Below are 17325 nucleotides of genomic sequence, written 5' to 3' on the forward strand. Positions count from 1 at the left end.
TAATAATTGAGAATAATAATTGAGAATAATAATTGAGAATAATAATTGAGAATAATAATTGAGAATTCGCGACGACACAGGGCATTCGCGCGCCGGCCAAGAAAGAGATTCGTGAGTTTATGAGGACGCAAGTAGCACTCCCGAAGAATAATTTTCGCGCGGACTCCGTCCGTTTCTACCGCGTAACGTCCGCGATCTATCCGAAACGAGACAAATACTCTTAAAGGATAATGACATCCGACAAGAACGTATTCTTTCCCCCTCGTCGAGAGCATTAATACGTCTTCCTCCTCTGTCTCGTCTCCCGACGATCCAGTTTTGCGCGGTTCTTCCTGCTCCACCGTGGGACTTTTTTAGCAGCGAATTAGAGACGACCAGCCGGATGTACCGTATATCTACCGTACACACGCATATACATACATACATACATACATACATACATACATACGCATATACGTAATACAGTTTGTGCAAGCTCGCTAGAAAATCATCCGACGTAAACCTTGAATATTTATCGTCTCTTCAAACAGACGTGAGATATCGTTTTTAACGATCGAGATCGTGCGGATCGAGATCTCGAACTTGTGTTCGTCGCCCGTTCGTACGGAAGAAAAACGATGAAAGACCTGCGAGCGGATATCCTCGGTTAAGTATAATTACGTTTACAAATGATGATTCTCGTTTCTTTTATTCTCAACGTCGTCGCAATAACGAGTCTCCGCCGTATGTAGAGTCAAGTACATACGTCTTGATCGTTCGATTATAATGCAAAGTAGTATTCAGGTATATATATATATTCCTATCGCGTATGGACGGACGGTCTCGTCGAGCGTCTACGAAAACGTTCACGTTTTCTTATCGCATCGTTATTATTCTTTATTTATTTAACGGCGACTTACTTCGATAACACGATAGAAAATCAATCGGGTCCGATAGAAAGATACAAAGTACGCCGGTAATGTAGGTTTTACGTATCGATCTAAGAGCGCAGCCCTTTTTTTTAATCGAACGAACGAGATTACATTTGTTTCAAACGGCGGCGTATATCTCGATCGAACGTTTATCGATATTGCGCTTATCTCTTTCCAGGAGGTCGAACGTTGAATTGAAAGGAAGGATCTTCTGTGTTTTTTTTTTTTTTTTTTTTTGTCAAACTATTCGTACAAACGATAAGATCGTTCTCGAACGTTTGTCACGCGTTCGTCGATGATAAGGTCGCGCAACGAAGGCCGCGGCGAATCGGTGAGCGGCAATGACGCGAGCACGAAAATAGTGAATGGCCGGCCGGCTGAGCAAACAGAGATTTTGACGATCGGAGGAAGGAGATGAGATGAGAGGAGAGGACGAGAGAAAAGCAGCGGCCTAGCGACGAGCAAATTGGAATTCCTAAGGTCACGTCCCGGAAGTCGCGTCATCCGCTACAAGATCGGCTTCCGTTACGATCGACTAGACGCGATGAGGTTCGTCCAACGAATTCGTAAGATCCAATCATTTTCGGAATCGAATTCTTTTCGATGACTCGATCTCTCTCTCTCTCTCTCTCTCTCTCTCTCTCTCTCGCCGATATAACTCGTCGACGATCGCTTTTTTCTTTTCTTTTTTCTTTTTTCTTTTTTCTTTACCAACTCTTTGATATTTTCGCAAGACAAATTCTTTTGAATGTAGTCAAAAGTCGGCGGCGGACGTTGTGCAAGATTTGTGAAATAAAGAAAAGAAGAAGGAAAAAAAAAAGAAAGAGAAAAAAACAAGGAGAAGATAATTTATGCTTCGTCAAACAAGAGAAGGAGACGAAGCGAGATGAAACGTTGTTCGCATAACTTTGGAAATATCTCTAAACGTTCGTTATATCAATCTCGCTCAATTCATTTTCTCTCTCTCTCTCTCTCGCTCGCTCGCTCGCTCGCTCGCTCGCTCGCTGCTCTAATGAAACGTCATAATCCTATGATCCTGTAGAATGAAAATGAATATATAAATAAACGCGTCGTCGTTTCTTAACGATTCGTCGCGACTCTCTAACCACGTCGAGGCGATTCGACAGCGAATTGACTTTAATCCTCGGTTATTTAAGAAGGAAGAACCCTTGGTACATCCCTTGGTACATCCCTTGGTACATCCCTTGGTACATAAGGCGGTCCATTTGTGAGGACGACCGAAAACGCCGTTAAGCGTGGAGAAGCGGATTTAGCCGAGGATTAAGCCGTCTTTAACTTTACTGCTCTTTCATATATCTCTTGGTATTCTGAGGAAAAGCACGTATATACCAAAAGGTAGCAATAGAATGGAAGGACGAAACATCATTTTTCCATTTTCCTCGGTCAAGAAAAGATTTACGATGCTAACCATACTTTCGAAATTATCCGGCTATTTCGAAGGATTCCTTCGTCACTGCTGTTCGAATCTTTCAATTAGCACATGCCTGTGTATAATATATACGAGTACATCGAACGGATATATTATTAGCAAAGGGAGAAGTTTTCAAGGAAGAGGGAGACTCGAAAGTTCGACGAGGAGCATAGGATATAGGCCGCGTCCTGACATAGGCACAGCTATAACGAACGATACGCGCCAGTACGAGAGTTCTTTTGTCGCGAGATCTAGTCGTTGATCCCAACGAGCCGAGCTTAGCCGCCAGCAGAGCAACGAGCGACGGAAATTCTCCTTTGTGTCGTCGCTCGTGAGATCGTTTTCAATTATATACGTTTGTCGGCAAAGGAAGATCCTCGTCTAAACGAGCTATGACGTTGACGCGCTAAAGTCTCGAGTCCGGAAAAAAGGGATTTTCCATGGTTCTGGAAAACGTTGGGAATTCAATGAACCGGATGTACCGATCGGCTTTACGGCCAACTTCCGGAGTTATGTATCGGCCACGTTCGAGGATAACCTATTATGGTAACCATATGAAGCATCGACGTGTCTCTTCGGTCTAGCCCCGCTCGAAGAAAGAGGAAAATAAAGGAAGAGAAGGGAAAAGGATGGAGGAAAGGATTCTCCCAGCTGTCCCCTCGTGGCATTGACCGATTCGGCGCCATACAAATATTTATCCTTCCGCCTTCTAACGTCTGATCTCTTATCTTATTGTTAAATTCGTGTGTTCCTACTAAACATTTTCCTCCTGTATATTTAGACGTTACAACATAGAGGAAGAACATTCTTGAGAAATTAGACACTTCTCAGTGGCAACCGTACGTGGCAACGTTACGAATAATCCCAATGGAGTTAGAATAATCCCGATAAAGGCATCCAATTCCCCTTTTTCGATTTACACGGGATAACATTACGTGCGCACATACGTACGTGTATTGAGGATGATGTCAACTCGCGCTGACTAATCGTCCCACTCACGAACCTATGCATCATAGAGGAGAGACCTTACGGTTTGTGGTACGTGTTAGCCCCCTTTGTTCGGACATTTTCGTACGAATTTGAACGATCCTTCTTAACGTCGGACGAGAGCTAAAACGAGAGCTAGAGCGAAAAGTCGTAGAGCTGCGGCAATAACGACTACACGGTTGCTTCATACGGCACAATTACGGGCTCGGCGATTATCATTTTTCCTTCTATTGGCAAAATTATTGTAAACTCGTGCGTGCTAATACCTTTCCGTTATCATTCTCGTTTATTCGGCATTAGAGCGCATAAAAAATTGGTATCGATAGAGATTAGAAGACTAACTCTTCTCATCTTCTACCGCTCGATATATCCACGAACAACGTGTTTTACCAGATTACGATATCGGTAATGTCGTACCAATTTACCAATAATTCATATTACCGATATGAATCCGCAACGCATTAATGTCTGGAAGATGCAATAACGTCACGTGTCACGTTGGCCTAAAGACGGTTAATTACGACTCGACGATTAACGATATCTCTAAGTTTTAACGAGATCCTTGATACGATACCATTTTGCATTTAGATATCACATGCGTAAGGATCCTCTCGTTGGGATTATGGGCATGGTAAGGATCCTCTTGAGCTTGGGTCGAACGCTTGGCTTAATCCGATCGGCGCGTCAGGAAAAAATCTCGCGATCGCTTTATCCTTTTTCCCCTCTGAGATATTTCAAAAGAGCAACGGGGGGGAACCGGTTTGGTCGGCGCGTTTGGCAATACTCGCGTACATTAAAAGCCATTCTTTGAAAAGAGATTCTTTGAAAAAGAAATGAGAAAAGCCGAACGAAATTCAATATTTGTCTGCACGGTTAGGCTGCCTGGCTCGCATACGATTGGTATATTTTTCTCTTCTACTCGGTTTCTACCGCAAAAAGTTGCGCCGTCGCGATCCTTCTCTCGTTATCTCCGGAGTACGTGCCGAGTATGCGTGCCTTCGCGCAGATGCCTTCGTTCACGAGCGCATCTGCTCGTCGGGCAAGAACGAAAAGGAGAAGGAAATTGACGCGAGAGAAGCCCAAGAGAATGCAAGGAAGCGTTGTGCTCTACGAACGCGAGATACTCGAACACGCTCCACCTGCCCCTCTGCCTGTGGTGCGTGTGCTTCTTGTATCCACCTTTTTTGGCCTGCCTACGGCGATCCTGCTTTAGCCGTTCCGCTTTTCGTTTGATTACCTTATGGCGCACCCAGACCGTACCTGAAAAAGGCCTGCCTATTTTCTACTTCCTTACCTGACCTTTCTAAACCTAGACACACTCTCTCGGGAGTTATTTTCAGGGACAAGCCCAAAATCTTGCCCTACGTTTGTTTCTCCGCAAACTAAACATTCATATAATTCGGCGGGTACGAATAATATCGATGTAAAAAAAAATGTGCAACGTGTCCCAATAAATCTTGATCCTTTTCCCTATCGAATTGCATTATTGCGCTCGTGCAATCTTCTCTCGGCGAGAATCGCACCGACACCGTGTCGAGTTTCGCAAACGTAGGAGGAACGTACTCAAATCTATCGTCGTATTGTTTGCGAACTATTGCGACACGCGCTACGTAGGAGGGCTTTACATAATTGTAGGTGTGTCATTGAGAGACCTTCGCGAGTCCACTTTTCTCGATCATTTCTTTTTTATCTTCCTTCCTTTTTTTTCTCTTTTTTCTCCCAATCGGTTGGTCCGACAGGAAGTCAGGGTCATCAGGTGCTACTCGATATGACAATGTTAATTCGTCTAACTCGGTGTATCGATGGGCTTATGACTAATAAGCCTCGACCGATCGTTAGAACGAAGTAGATGACTAGGCAAAGGAACGACCAAAGAGAGACAGAGAGAGTGAAAACTTTTTTCGCGTTTCTAACGCAAACGCATCCTATTCTCCTTGTGATCGAGCTACGTTCGTGAAGGCTAACGTTTATCTGGGTCGCGGACGTTTCTTCGTACGAGTCTCGCTTCCTTGGATCCTATCCTTCGATCTTTTGTCTTCATCGAAATGACATCGTTGTTCTTTCAGCAGACGACGCCTTCTCCCCCTCTTCGTCGAAATAAATATGATATCACTGTGTTGCGTGTATAGATCCTTAAACAAAAAAAAAAAAAAAACAAAAAAAAAAAAAAAAAGAAAAGAAAGGAAAAAGAAGAAAAATCGACTGAAACAAATGCGTGCATACTTAAACAGCTAAATGCGATAATAAATATCTGGTGTTATTGAACGTTTTGCTTCGACAATCGAATGAAAATTTTTCGTCGTTTCCATCAGATGACAGCACCGTCTACTTCATGTTTAGTCTCACCGAGATCTTTCTGGCACGCGACTCGTTTTACCTTCGATTATCGCCATTGAATGAAACATTCTGAAATGGGCTCGAACGTAAAGGGATAAAAAAAAACATACATATACAAATATATATGCATAAAAGAAAATTGGACGTTCTTTGGATTAAGATTAGGATAAGATTGAAAGATTACGGAAAGATAACGTGCTCGCGATGCGAGTTAGCAACGGACATCGATTGATTCTTTTAGGATCGTTCGTTGGTTCGTAACGAGCCACGTAATTCCTCTTCGAGTAATTTCTATAATTCTAAGGACGATACGATTATCGTTCGTAAAGCATCGCAAGAGGCTCTGCGAGAAACACGATTCTCTCTTTCTCTCTCGCTTTTGGCAGCACTGTCTTCTGTCGGTCGAAAGAATCGAGCATACTGTGGTAAACGAGTACGCGCATAGCTAACTCCGAGCGTATACGCGGCCGTCTCCGTCGTTCATTGCATCTCGTCGCAAAAGCATAGACATACCTCTTTGAAACTACGCTCGTAGCAGATATACATATATAATACGTACGTGCACGTGGTCCATGCGTGTCCACGAGTCGTGACAAATCGTTGACGGTTAACATAAATTTCTCTCTTGAAAGTTTCACAATCCTCCATAATTGCGTTAGAGATCACATACTGATCGACGACTGTAAAACATAAATATCTAATCGATTTGTTGTAATCTCTTTGATGCAACGATTGGAGACAAACAAAAAAAAAAGAAAAGAAAAAAAAGAAAAGTGAAAGAAAGAATATTTCTCTAATCGAAAAGAGAGAGATCCTCGAGGAGCAGGGCAGATCGAACGTGGGCAATTTGTAAAATGTCGAAAGATCCGGAGGGGACGGAGAGGATGAAAATAAAGGCGGATCCGGGCGCGAGCAGATACGGGAACTTTATGAATTACTACCAATTTCATAGCGCGGAAGAGCGCGTGCGGCAACTTCCGCGTGACGTCTGGCAGTCTGTTTGTTCGGACCGGAAATACGTGGGGCTAGACATTGGCTGTAATGCAGGGGTAAGGGCAGACAGCTGTCGGAAACTCGCGTTCGTAAATCGGCACGCGAGTTCTTTTTTCCTTCCTCCTTTTCGACTTTTTCCGTCGGCGTATGAAAGAAAAAATTAAGAAAAAAAGAAAAATCTTTCTCGTGTTAAACAGGAACTTACGTACGAGCTATACGATTTTCTCAACGTTAATTCGACAAATTCCGAGGGCGATAAACCTGACATCTTCGTCCTCGGTATAGATCTCGATCCGATTCTCGTCGAGAGATCGCGCGAGGGTAATCCTCGTCCAGATCGGATCGCCTTCGAGCACTTGGAATTTCTTACGTCCGATTGCGATTCGACGATCTCGAGATATCTCGAGGAACTTGGTAGGTCTCGCTTCGACGCGGTCTTTTGTTTCTCCATCTCTATGTGGATCCACCTTAATCACGGAGACGACGGCTTGGTCGAGTTCTTTCGCAAAGCATGTTCTATCTGCGACACGATCGTCGTCGAGCCACAACCTTGGAAGTGTTACAGAAACGCTTCGAGGAGATTGCGATTGGCCAACTTGGAAGACTTCCCTCTGATAAAGAAATTGAAACGCAACGGCGACATGTCCCACCAAATAGAACGAATCTTGACCGATCTATGCGATTTTCGAAAAGTCATTGTATCTTCTGCCAACGATTGGGAAAGAAAAATTATGATTTTCGCGAGAAACTGATAATAATGCCAATGCCTCCATATGACAATGTACAATCGTATGTAAACGTACCGATTATAATTACGCGTTTATAAATAAAATAAAACAAATTACTTTTTTAAAGAAGATGTCTTATTAATTTCCGTAATTAAGGAAGGAACGATCGATACCATGAGAGGATATTTTAATAGGAGGAAGAGAAGGAGGTAGGCGAAGCGTACGTTATAGGGTCTGGTCGGGGTGTAGGCCGGCAAAAAGAGCATTAAAGTTACAATTGTTTAACGGAAAGGATCGTGAGAGCGACGCAAGATGGCAATACCGTACGAGCTTTTTCCTTTCCACCAAGTGTGACGCGTATGCGCGCAACAACAAACTGATCGTGAGATGAACTCTGCGAGCAAGGTAAGCGAAAAAAAGGCGCTCATAGTCGATGATTTTAGGCACTTTCCCGCCACATAGTGTTTAACGGTCGTTCTCTCCCCACCGTTCTACGTCTTCCTTTTTCTACCGCTCTCCGAGTCACGTGCATTCCGCGCTCTCTCCTTTTCTCTCTCTCTCTCTCTCTCTCTCTCTCTCTCTCTCTCTCTCTCTCTCTCTCTCTCTCTCTCTCTCTCTCTCTCTCTCATTTTCTCTGTCCGTCTGTCCAACAACAACGATGGAGCCTGCGAGTGGACAAAAGGTTATGTTTACGTTTATGTTACCGATTAGTTATCGCGAAGAAAGGAGAATATTTTATTTTTCCTTACTTTCGTATACTCGTCGAGGATAAAAACGAAAGATCGAGTTCTTTTTTCATTTCATCGATATCTTTTCGTTGTACTTGCAGGTCGGTGAGATTTTCACCGCGGCTGGAGCTGCCTTCAACAAGCTCGGCGAGTTGACGATGCAACTACATCCAACGACGGACTCACCGGCAGGGTAATTTCAAACTGAAACATATACATACGTATATCGCCTATTAATCCGTAGGACACACACGCTCCTACGTAGTAGTACTTTCTTTTCTCTTTATTTCTGTCGATTAGTACGCGCATACGTTTGGCGTTTCATCGTCGCCATGATGGATGGCGTCTCGTGACGCGGACCAATGAGACCGCGTAAAGTCGTAGCGAGGCGCGCGCTTTTCAAATAGCGAATTAAAAGATTTTTCTTTTATCGCTCTTTACGATTTTTTTTCTTCTTCTTTGGAAACTTACACACACACACACACACACACACACACACACACACACACACACACACACACACACACACATATATATATATATGCATAGATATATGTATGCGCGATGTATGTATGTACGTCCTGTCGATAGTAAATGGACTGACGAGGAAATTGAGATGCTCCGTCACTCGGTAAAGACCTTCAGCGAAGACTTGAACAAAATAAGCGAACACATCAAGGGACGAACGGTGTAAGTTGGGACGAGGCCGCGTCGAGACGTCGCGACGGTCTCTCAATTTCTAAGTCAGGCTTGACGAGATGTTGACCAATTCGTTGTATCATTTTCAGCTCACAGATTCGGACAACGTTGAAGAAGAAGGCTTTCGAGGAAGCGGGTGTGCCGATAAGACAACAAAGTCAACAGTCTACGGTGGTGCAACAGCAGGGATCTAAACAGCAGCAAAGCGCTGGTAATCAAGGTCTGATCGGAAAGTCCGCAGAAGTTACATTGAACATGTTAAATGCACCCGAATCGGAGGTGGACGTCGAAGGACTACCCGAGGATTGTCAAGTAAAGCTCGAATTCGAAGGTGCCACGGAAGAGGTAGCTTCTTAATTTCAACGACGTATTTTTCTTGTTTCGTTTTAACCTATAATACTTAAGATATTAATCGTCTACACTCAATTAATATCAAGCGAGGAGCCCGAAGCGAATACGAAAAGTAAGATCTTTTATAAATAAATTTTATCGAAAAAACATTTGAAAACGCGTATTTCTTTCGACGATCCTTAACAAAAGAAAAAGAAAAAATCAATTGGAGGAGAAAACGTTAGTGTTGTTAGAGGTGGTAAAATTCTCTAACACGTGGATTATTTTGTCTTTTGAGTTGGTAACCCTATTTATTAAGCCAACGTTTAACCTAGAAACTTTCTCGCGCGTCCGTTGCAAACTTCTCGTCGATACTGCTCGGCTGCTGTCGGACAAATACACGGGACAGATGGGTCGGTGGTAGCTTGTGTAAGTACGACGCACGAGCATTTGACAGATAACGAACGTGGAACGATGCAATTTTTCATTAGTTTCGCTCGTTCGAGCAATTAATTGTACGAGGAGAAACGCGCTCATTCGAATGAATTATATACGTATAATCGGACGCGAAAGAATTGGTCCTTTTAATCGTTTAAACGTGAAAAATTAAGTCGCCAAGTCGAGCGCGTTCAAAGTTCGTACTAAGTCTTGTGATGACAAATTAGCCTGATACGGAGCGCAAAATCGCGATCGAGCCAGCAACAGCAGAAGCAGCACCTGTGGAGCCTCGACCTCATCCAAATAGAGAAATAATTTCGTTAAAAAGGAATATTATTGGGCTAATTCGAGGGGCGCCTCGACGATATCAACGACGAGATTGAGGAAATCGAGGAAATCGAAATGGAGGGTGAAATCGTAGGGAGTCCGAATCAGATTCTGAACCAAACCGTGGACCCGACTCTGGACCGTTCTGAAGATGAGATTGCCTTGCAAGGATTTTGTAGCCCGAAAAGACTACCTTACAGATTTCTCGGATTGGCATTAATGTGCCTGCTTGGTTTCGGTACGGCCTCTCTAACACATTTTTCAAGTTTTTCTCACGCGCGAACTACTTTTAGTAGCCATTGTTTACTTTTTACGTCGAAACAAAAGAATCAAAGAAGGAATAGGAATAACGTAAACGTTTACATGGCATCGAACATTTCTTAATGGATTTGCACAAAGAAACATTTCTTATTAATATCTTATCGTCTTAGCTGTCTTTATTCTCTCTCTCTCTCTCTCTCTCGCATTCTTCTTTCCTCTCTATCCAATCCACCAAAGTTTCATCCTTGCGATAAACATTGATGTTAAATGTTGCTAGATAAGCATTAATCGTTTCTTATTTTTTCTTTTTCTTTTTGTTACACGAACGTCCATATGTTTCATCAGAGAACAAAGTTTGAAGCGATTGCGTGGTGAAACTTTGTTTGATTGAACGCGTATGCTCGTTCCTTAGAAAAATGATAGAGAGAGAGAGAGAGAGAGAAAGAGGGGTGGGGGGGGGGGGCGAGGGGGAGTGCCAACGATATAACGAAACTCGCAGATGGTTGGAACGAAAGTGACCTACTTTTCAGGAGGAAATATTCTAATTTGATAAACGACCTCGAGAATCGTAGTTTATGGCAAGTTACTCGGATAAATCGTAAAATCGTAAAAACGCGGTTCGTTTTATCCGACGACATTAATTTTTTTATCGACATCGGTTCCATTTGCTTTTTTCACTAATAAAATACCGCCGATCCTTAATTTTTCTTTACCTCGAGAATTCTCGACTATTACTCCCCCTTTATGTGTTTCAGGATCCTATTTTTGTTTCGACAATCCCGGTGCGCTGCAGGATAATTTCAAGACAGACTTGCAAATGTCAACCAGCAAATTTGTCTTGCTATATTCCATTTATTCCTGGCCTAATGTAATCCTTTGCTTCATCGGAGGATTCTTGTTGGATAGCGTCTTTGGCGTTCGTTTGGGTACCATCATATATATGGGACTTACCCTGATCGGACAGGTCATCTTTGCCACCGGAGCTATGGTCAATGCGTTCTGGTTAATGATGATTGGAAGATTCGTTTTCGGGTACGTTTACCACCATAGAGAATTTCTTGACGATATGGTAATTGGGAACGAGCAAAGATATACAATACACGTCCATACGTTCTTTTTATTCGACAGAATAGGGGCGGAATCATTGGCAGTCGCCCAGAACAGTTATGCCGTACTTTGGTTTAAGGGAAAGGAACTGAATATGGTATTTGGACTACAATTGAGCTTTGCTCGTGTTGGATCTACCGTGAATTTTTTGGTAATGGAACCAATTTACAATTACGTGTCTCAGTATTATACGGGCCCAGAATGTATCGGCGTAGTTCTATTTCTTGCCGCTATTACTTGCGTGGGCTCTATGATATGCGCTTTCATTTTGGGTCTTATGGATAAACGTGCTGAAAGATTGCTAAGGCGAGGAGAAGGACAGGAACCGGAAGTAGTTAGTCTAAAAGACGTTAAAGACTTCAAGCCTATATTTTGGTTGATCGCGCTCATCTGCATTGCTTACTACGTAGCGATATTTCCTTTCATCGCCCTCGGAAAGTAAGTACCGCGCGTTATATACCAGAATATTGGACGATATAATAAGAAATTGTTATTTTCCTTTCTTTCCAGAGTATTTTTCGAAAGGAAGTACGAGTACGATCCTTCGAGCGCTAATACCGTTAATTCCTTGATTTATTCGATATCGGCGATCGCATCTCCAGTTTTGGGCTATCTCGTGGACAGAATAGGGAAAAACGTTTTTTGGGTCTTTCTAAGCATATGCGCGACGATGGTGGCCCATGTCCTTTTAGCCTTCACATACGTCAATCCATACGCGTGTATGATACTCATGGGATTCGCCTATTCGATGCTTGCTAGCAGCTTATGGCCTTTGATCGCTCTTGTTACGCCGGAATATCAATTAGGAACTGCTTATGGCATGTAAGTTGTTGTTGTTGCAACGTGCGATTCTAAAGCCGAACAAAAGACATTGTATCATCATTTTATATTGTACTTGTATAGCGCTCAGTCCGTACAAAATTTTGGTCTTGCTGTCGTTTCCATATTGGCTGGAATCATCGTCGACAGTGGTGGTTACATGATTCTCGAGATATTCTTCCTTGCATGGCTTTGGGGTGAGTTCGTTTTACATCAAATTTTACATAAATATTATCGATTGGATTTTTATTATCATCAAATTGAATTTAATTGTAGTATCTTTGATAACCGCTGCTGCAATTTGGGTGACCGACATGGCTACGAGTGGTGGCTACTTGAACATGACACCGGGACAACGAGAGAAATACGAAGAAATTCGGCATACCCCGGAAAGCTTGGAGAGGAAGAAATTGTTGTCGCCCGAGTCTACTTCGGATCTATCGGTCGATGATCTTTTGCAACCGCAATCCGACATCAGTATCAGAAATCGCTACTTATCTCGCGTTGGTGCAATGGTATAACGTATAGAGTAACTTTTTACCAATACAAATCTACCCTCGTACCTGCCTCGACGTTACCGTCGATAAAAAAGATATTTAATACTCGTTACAGGTACCACCGCATGCAAAAGCACCCATTCATCGGCCGCTACGATGATACTCTGCATTTAGCTGAATATTATATGTATTCCTTTGAAATCTCGCTAAAACATTCGTTGTCTTCCTTCTAAATAGTGCTAATCTGTGATAATTTCTTCAATGGAATATTTTTACGTTCGACGTCGAATGTTATTTCATTTGCGGCTAAGTCGACCGATCAAGATTTTATATTGCCAAATACGTCAAGTCGATTAATGCCGCGAACCGTGGGATATACAGTAACGTATTAAGTTTTCACGATGACTAACTATGAACTTTTACGATCGCTCGTTTGCGGGACACCTACTACGTGGATTGATCTCTACCTCTGGTTTTGTTCGCAAAGCGTTGTTACAAATAGATATGAGATTATTCGTTAAATTATATATATATATATATATACGCGTGCGTGTATATATATACATACATATATATATATATATATATATATATATATATATATATATATATATATATATTTTGTTATGTATATATGGATGCGCATAGACGTATATACGTAAGATGCTGTAAACGTGTGTAATATATACATATATATATATATATATGTTGTTGTTGTTGTGATGTGCGAGAAATAAATGTACGACGAAGAAAAGAAAATAAGAAGAGAAAAGAAAAATAAGAAATAAATGTCTCGTTAGTTTTCTTGCCCAACACTAGCCTAACGAGGAAAAAAAACAAGTATATGATTTTATTCTCCCTCCCCTCTTTTCATGCAATAGAAGAAGAAGAAGAAGAGGTGCCGATCGTACTAGGCTCGAGTCAGAGGAGAGTGGCACGAGTGTATTATACCGGTAAAAGGTACGTAAGCTGAGCCTGTCTCATTTTCCGATTGTTTTATGATATCGTTTTAGTTGGCTCTCGAAATGGGTGTTCACGACAATGCGGACTCCAAGTACAATGTTATGGGTACGTCGAGTTTTTCCAAATTAGCACCGAAACGACCGAACACTGTCGTTTTTGGGGAGAGTCCCGCCAAAGTACAGAAACACGAGGAGAGTAGTGGTTCAAGTTTTTCGAATGTCGAGAATACTACAGAACAAGGAACCGCCAGTGTGCATCAACAAAGAAAATCTCTGCCAGTTTATCGGCTTCGTAAACGGTGAGATTCAAACACGAGAAATATAATTTTTTCTTAACCTTTCTATTTTCTCTCCCCCTCTCAGATAGAGAGGGAATTTCATTGTATCTTTTCTTCAAAGAAAATTGAACAGCGCCTCCGTACGGTGAGTCGATTGACGATGGCCATTGTAAATTCATATGCTTACCGATAGATAGCGTTATTCCGAGGGCGCGTCTATTCAAAGATGTTGGTAACAGGTGGTTTTGAAAATCGTCCTCGTCCTCGTCGTCGTCGTCGTCGTCGTCGTCGCCGTCATCGTCGATCGTTCGACAATAGGATAAATAAAATTGATAGTAATGTGATATTTATAGACTTTTGGAGGAGATACGAAGATACAGTACGTTGATCATTATCGGAGAGACCGGTAGCGGCAAAACGACGCAAATTCCACAACTGTTGCTCTCCTCCGGAATAGCTGGTGTTAGCGGTCGCGTGGGTGTAACGCAACCACGGAGGGTCGCCGCAGTGAGCATAGCTCGTAGAGTAGCACAGGAGCAGGGGGTAGAAACTGGTAAGCTGGTGGGTTACTGCGTACGATTCGAGGATGTGACGTCACCTCAAACCAGGATCAAGTACCTGACCGACGGTATGATGGTACGGGAAGCAATGACCGACGAGATACTCTCGGATTACTCGGTGGTGATATTGGACGAGGCTCACGAGAGATCCGTTCAGACGGACGTCCTTCTAGGTGTTACCAAACGAGCGCAGAATTTGAGGAAACTGAAGAACTTGCCGCCACTGAAATTGCTGGTCATGTCGGCGACGATAGACGCCGATAAGTTCGCCAAGTATTTCCACGCGCCTGTCCTATATCTCGAGGGTCGACAGCATCCAGTGAAGATCTATCATGCTGTGAAGAGTCAAGAGGATTATGTTTTTTCTAGCATGGTCACGGCTTTTCAAATCCACCGGGAGACACCGGCCAAGTAAGAGTTTCGTCATTTCTTTCGATAACGAGTTGTACACGTACATACTTGCAGTTACACATATACGTGTGTGTGTGTGTGCGCGCGTGTCTGTGATATATATATATATACAGTTATATATACTGTATATTATATATATATATATATATATATATATATATATATATATATACATATATATATATATATACACACAGTTATATATAACTGGCGGTAGGGTGAAGGATTACAAAAATGGGGCTGTTGTCATTTCCAGCGAAGACATTCTCGTGTTCTTGACCGGACAGGAAGAGATAGAAACTGCCGTAGTTAATGCGAAACAGGTTGCCAAACAGTTGGACGGCAAGGGATATCCACCGTTGAAGGTATTTCCACTCTACTCGGCTCTACCGACTCATCAGCAGTTGGAAGCCTTCAAGCCGGCCCCCACGGGAATGCGAAAGCTTATTTTCTCGACGAACGTTGCCGAGACGTCCGTTACGATAGGTGGTGAGTCCTCCGATATTATTAGATAGCATTAGATCTTGTCGGATGTAGATGGACAGATAGATGGATAGGTAGGTGGATAGGTGGGTGGATGGGTAGGTGGATAGGTAGATGGATAAGGTAGATGAACGGATAGATAGACGATGAGTGTGGCATAAACGGCTTCGTCGACCTAGGTATTCGACACGTGATCGATACCGGCGTGGTCAAAGCAAGAACGCATCATCCAACGACGGGACTGGACGTTCTGAAGGTGGAACAGATCTCAAAGGCGCAAGCTTGGCAAAGGACAGGAAGAGCCGCTCGCGAGGCACCGGGAAAATGTTACAGGACTTATACAAAGGACGAGTTCGAGAGGATGAAGGAGATGCCAGTGCCGGAGATACAAAGGTGTTCCCTAGCTGGAGTCGCTCTTCAGCTTCTCGCCATTGGCGTCGATATTACTAGCTTCGATTTTATGGAGAGACCACCGAAGGAGGCGGTCGACGTAGCGGTGACATGTTTGGAAAAGCTCGCTGCCGTGAAAGGTATCGATTCGAGTTATAAAATCGATAGGGACCTCCCATCCTCTCCTGTTCAACGTTCTCTTCTTCGACCGACTATCCTCCTTTCACAGGTTCTCCGCCGCAATTGACTACTTTAGGAAGAACGATGTCTTTGTTCCCTTTGGATCCTCGATTTACCAAAGTGATTCTAGCCTCCGTAGAACATCGATGTCTCGAGGAAGCTCTGACGGTGGTTGCCCTCCTGTCCGGAGAATCGATATTTACCGATCCACCGGCCAAGAGACAGCAGGCTTATGCCGCCAAGTCACGGTAATTTTCGATTAAACTTTTTCCTTATAAATAAATAGCCAACGATCGTAACATTACAGATTCGCCTCTCCCGAGGGGGACCACGTAACCTTATTAAATGTTTTTCGTGGTTATACGAGCACCGGCAGTCAGAAAAAGGTTTGGTGCCACGAGAATTTTCTACACCATCGGAATTTGGAATATGCCACGGAGGTACGAAAGCAGCTCGCTACTTTGGCGGAACGTGCGAATTTGGATAAGGCCAGCTGCGGAACAAATACGGAACAGCTTAGGAAGGCTCTTCTCGAAGGGCTATACGAGAACCTAGCGGAATTACAAAGGGATAATAACACCTACGTCACGGTAAATATCGTTAAAACTTTTCTTCCATTCAACATGTATTGATAGATAAATAATGAATCGTTTGATCCTGAGGATATAAAACGACGTATAGATCGTCAACGATCGAAAGGATATATAGGACTAATCGAATGTTCTAATTCATACGCATAGGTAAGCTCGAAACAGCCGGTGGCTATACATCCATCCTCGACGTTACACGGTACGAAACCATCTCTGATATTGTTCACGGAAATCGTTGCCACAGGCAAGTGTTACCTCCGTGATTTGTCCGTCATCGAGAATTCCTGGCTGTCGGAGAAAGGAGTCGTTGCGGTTAAACACGAATGATCGATTTATATTTTAATCCGATGACTTTTATCGATACAGTCAACAATGAAAAGAAACGTTCCACGTATCGAATAAAAGTTTTATCCAAGTTATTTACCATTTTACATATTCTTTTTATGCTAGCTAATCTGATAATTAAGGTCCTATATCTGATAAATATTTACTCGTGATTTTTCAAAGAGCTAACACACACGATCTATTCGTGGACTCGCCATCGGAATTGCAAATCGTCCCCTTTCAAGCTAAAAAGGTTAACGTTCAAACGTGTTATAAAAAGGCTTACTGAAAGAAAAATCTTTGCAAAGACGGTGTACCATTTTGACGTTTGTCTAATCTAATTTTACAGATTATCGGAAATAAGGAGAGGGGGAAAGAGGGAGGGAGGTTCGCTTAACTAATAAAACGTTTAATTCAACGGAGAGCCAAACGATTTGTTTGACACGAACGACCGATTGAAGCTTTGGAATTGTCCTTCTCCTCCTCCTCCTCCTCCTCCTCCTCCTCCTACTCCTACTCCTCCTCCTCCTACTCCTCCGTCGACGTCGACATT

At 42.9% G+C, this 17325-nt stretch overlaps 4 protein-coding genes across 9 annotated transcripts; all 4 read left to right on the forward strand.

The window, feature by feature from the left end:
- The first annotated feature begins 6226 nt into the window (after nucleotides 1-6226).
- Nucleotides 6227-7686, forward strand: LOC124431472 (probable RNA methyltransferase CG11342). Of its 2 annotated transcripts, XM_046979432.1 has the most exons (3): nucleotides 6227-6716; nucleotides 6858-7449; nucleotides 7545-7686. In XM_046979432.1, exons 1-2 carry the CDS (start codon nucleotides 6522-6524, stop codon nucleotides 7410-7412), a joined length of 750 nt encoding a protein of 249 aa, XP_046835388.1. In that variant the 5' UTR covers nucleotides 6227-6521; the 3' UTR covers nucleotides 7413-7449; nucleotides 7545-7686. The 2 variants fall into 2 exon arrangements, with proteins under 2 accessions (XP_046835388.1, XP_046835387.1); XM_046979431.1 differs by lacking the exon at nucleotides 7545-7686 and having other exon boundaries at nucleotides 6858-7514.
- On the forward strand, nucleotides 7664-9315 carry LOC124431474 (chromatin complexes subunit BAP18). 3 transcript variants are annotated; one of them, XM_046979437.1, is made up of 4 exons: nucleotides 7664-7793; nucleotides 8218-8309; nucleotides 8708-8806; nucleotides 8905-9315. In XM_046979437.1, exons 1-4 carry the CDS (start codon nucleotides 7776-7778, stop codon nucleotides 9170-9172), a joined length of 477 nt encoding a protein of 158 aa, XP_046835393.1. In that variant the 5' UTR covers nucleotides 7664-7775; the 3' UTR covers nucleotides 9173-9315. The 3 variants fall into 3 exon arrangements, with proteins under 3 accessions (XP_046835393.1, XP_046835392.1, XP_046835395.1); XM_046979436.1 differs by lacking the exon at nucleotides 7664-7793 and adding an exon at nucleotides 7943-8070; XM_046979439.1 differs by lacking the exons at nucleotides 7664-7793; nucleotides 8708-8806 and adding an exon at nucleotides 7943-8070.
- Nucleotides 9316-9504: 189 nt separating this feature from the next.
- Nucleotides 9505-13379, forward strand: LOC124431468 (major facilitator superfamily domain-containing protein 1-like). 2 transcript variants are annotated; one of them, XM_046979421.1, is made up of 7 exons: nucleotides 9505-10148; nucleotides 10927-11203; nucleotides 11300-11716; nucleotides 11789-12100; nucleotides 12182-12294; nucleotides 12374-12612; nucleotides 12690-13379. In XM_046979421.1, the coding sequence occupies exons 1-7, from the start codon at nucleotides 9986-9988 to the stop codon at nucleotides 12825-12827; spliced, it is 1659 nt and encodes a 552-aa protein (XP_046835377.1). In that variant the 5' UTR covers nucleotides 9505-9985; the 3' UTR covers nucleotides 12828-13379. The 2 variants fall into 2 exon arrangements, with proteins under 2 accessions (XP_046835377.1, XP_046835378.1); XM_046979422.1 differs by having other exon boundaries at nucleotides 9511-10148; nucleotides 12710-13379.
- Nucleotides 13380-13425: 46 nt separating this feature from the next.
- On the forward strand, nucleotides 13426-16867 carry LOC124431466 (ATP-dependent RNA helicase DHX33-like). Of its 2 annotated transcripts, none has more exons than XM_046979416.1 (8): nucleotides 13426-13554; nucleotides 13608-13855; nucleotides 14188-14805; nucleotides 15062-15294; nucleotides 15468-15818; nucleotides 15908-16106; nucleotides 16166-16448; nucleotides 16599-16867. In XM_046979416.1, exons 2-8 carry the CDS (start codon nucleotides 13620-13622, stop codon nucleotides 16773-16775), a joined length of 2097 nt encoding a protein of 698 aa, XP_046835372.1. In that variant the 5' UTR covers nucleotides 13426-13554; nucleotides 13608-13619; the 3' UTR covers nucleotides 16776-16867. The 2 variants fall into 2 exon arrangements, with proteins under 2 accessions (XP_046835372.1, XP_046835373.1); XM_046979417.1 differs by having other exon boundaries at nucleotides 13487-13547.
- Nucleotides 16868-17325: the final 458 nt, after the last annotated feature.

This window comes from Vespa crabro, chromosome 21 (assembly GCF_910589235.1).
Source record: "Vespa crabro chromosome 21, iyVesCrab1.2, whole genome shotgun sequence".
Taxonomy (NCBI): domain Eukaryota; kingdom Metazoa; phylum Arthropoda; class Insecta; order Hymenoptera; family Vespidae; genus Vespa; species Vespa crabro.

Excerpts from the sequence above, each read along its gene's own strand:
- LOC124431468 (XM_046979421.1), top strand. The coding sequence starts at position 9,986 with ATGGAGGGTGAAATCGTAGGGAGTCCGAATCAGATTCTGAACCAAACC. Across the intron at positions 10,149-10,926 it reads AATGTGCCTGCTTGGTTTCG|GATCCTATTTTTGTTTCGAC; the intron begins GTACGGCCTCTC and ends TATGTGTTTCAG. Across the intron at positions 11,204-11,299 it reads ATTGGAAGATTCGTTTTCGG|AATAGGGGCGGAATCATTGG; the intron begins GTACGTTTACCA and ends TTTATTCGACAG.
- LOC124431466 (XM_046979416.1), top strand. The coding sequence starts at position 13,620 with ATGGGTGTTCACGACAATGCGGACTCCAAGTACAATGTTATGGGTACG. Across the intron at positions 15,819-15,907 it reads AAAGCTCGCTGCCGTGAAAG|GTTCTCCGCCGCAATTGACT; the intron begins GTATCGATTCGA and ends CTCCTTTCACAG. Across the intron at positions 16,449-16,598 it reads ATAATAACACCTACGTCACG|GTAAGCTCGAAACAGCCGGT; the intron begins GTAAATATCGTT and ends TCATACGCATAG.
- LOC124431474 (XM_046979436.1), top strand. The coding sequence starts at position 8,047 with ATGGAGCCTGCGAGTGGACAAAAG. Across the intron at positions 8,071-8,217 it reads AGCCTGCGAGTGGACAAAAG|GTCGGTGAGATTTTCACCGC; the intron begins GTTATGTTTACG and ends TTGTACTTGCAG. Across the intron at positions 8,807-8,904 it reads CACATCAAGGGACGAACGGT|CTCACAGATTCGGACAACGT; the intron begins GTAAGTTGGGAC and ends TATCATTTTCAG.
- LOC124431472 (XM_046979432.1), top strand. The coding sequence starts at position 6,522 with ATGTCGAAAGATCCGGAGGGGACGGAGAGGATGAAAATAAAGGCGGAT. Across the intron at positions 6,717-6,857 it reads ACATTGGCTGTAATGCAGGG|GAACTTACGTACGAGCTATA; the intron begins GTAAGGGCAGAC and ends CGTGTTAAACAG.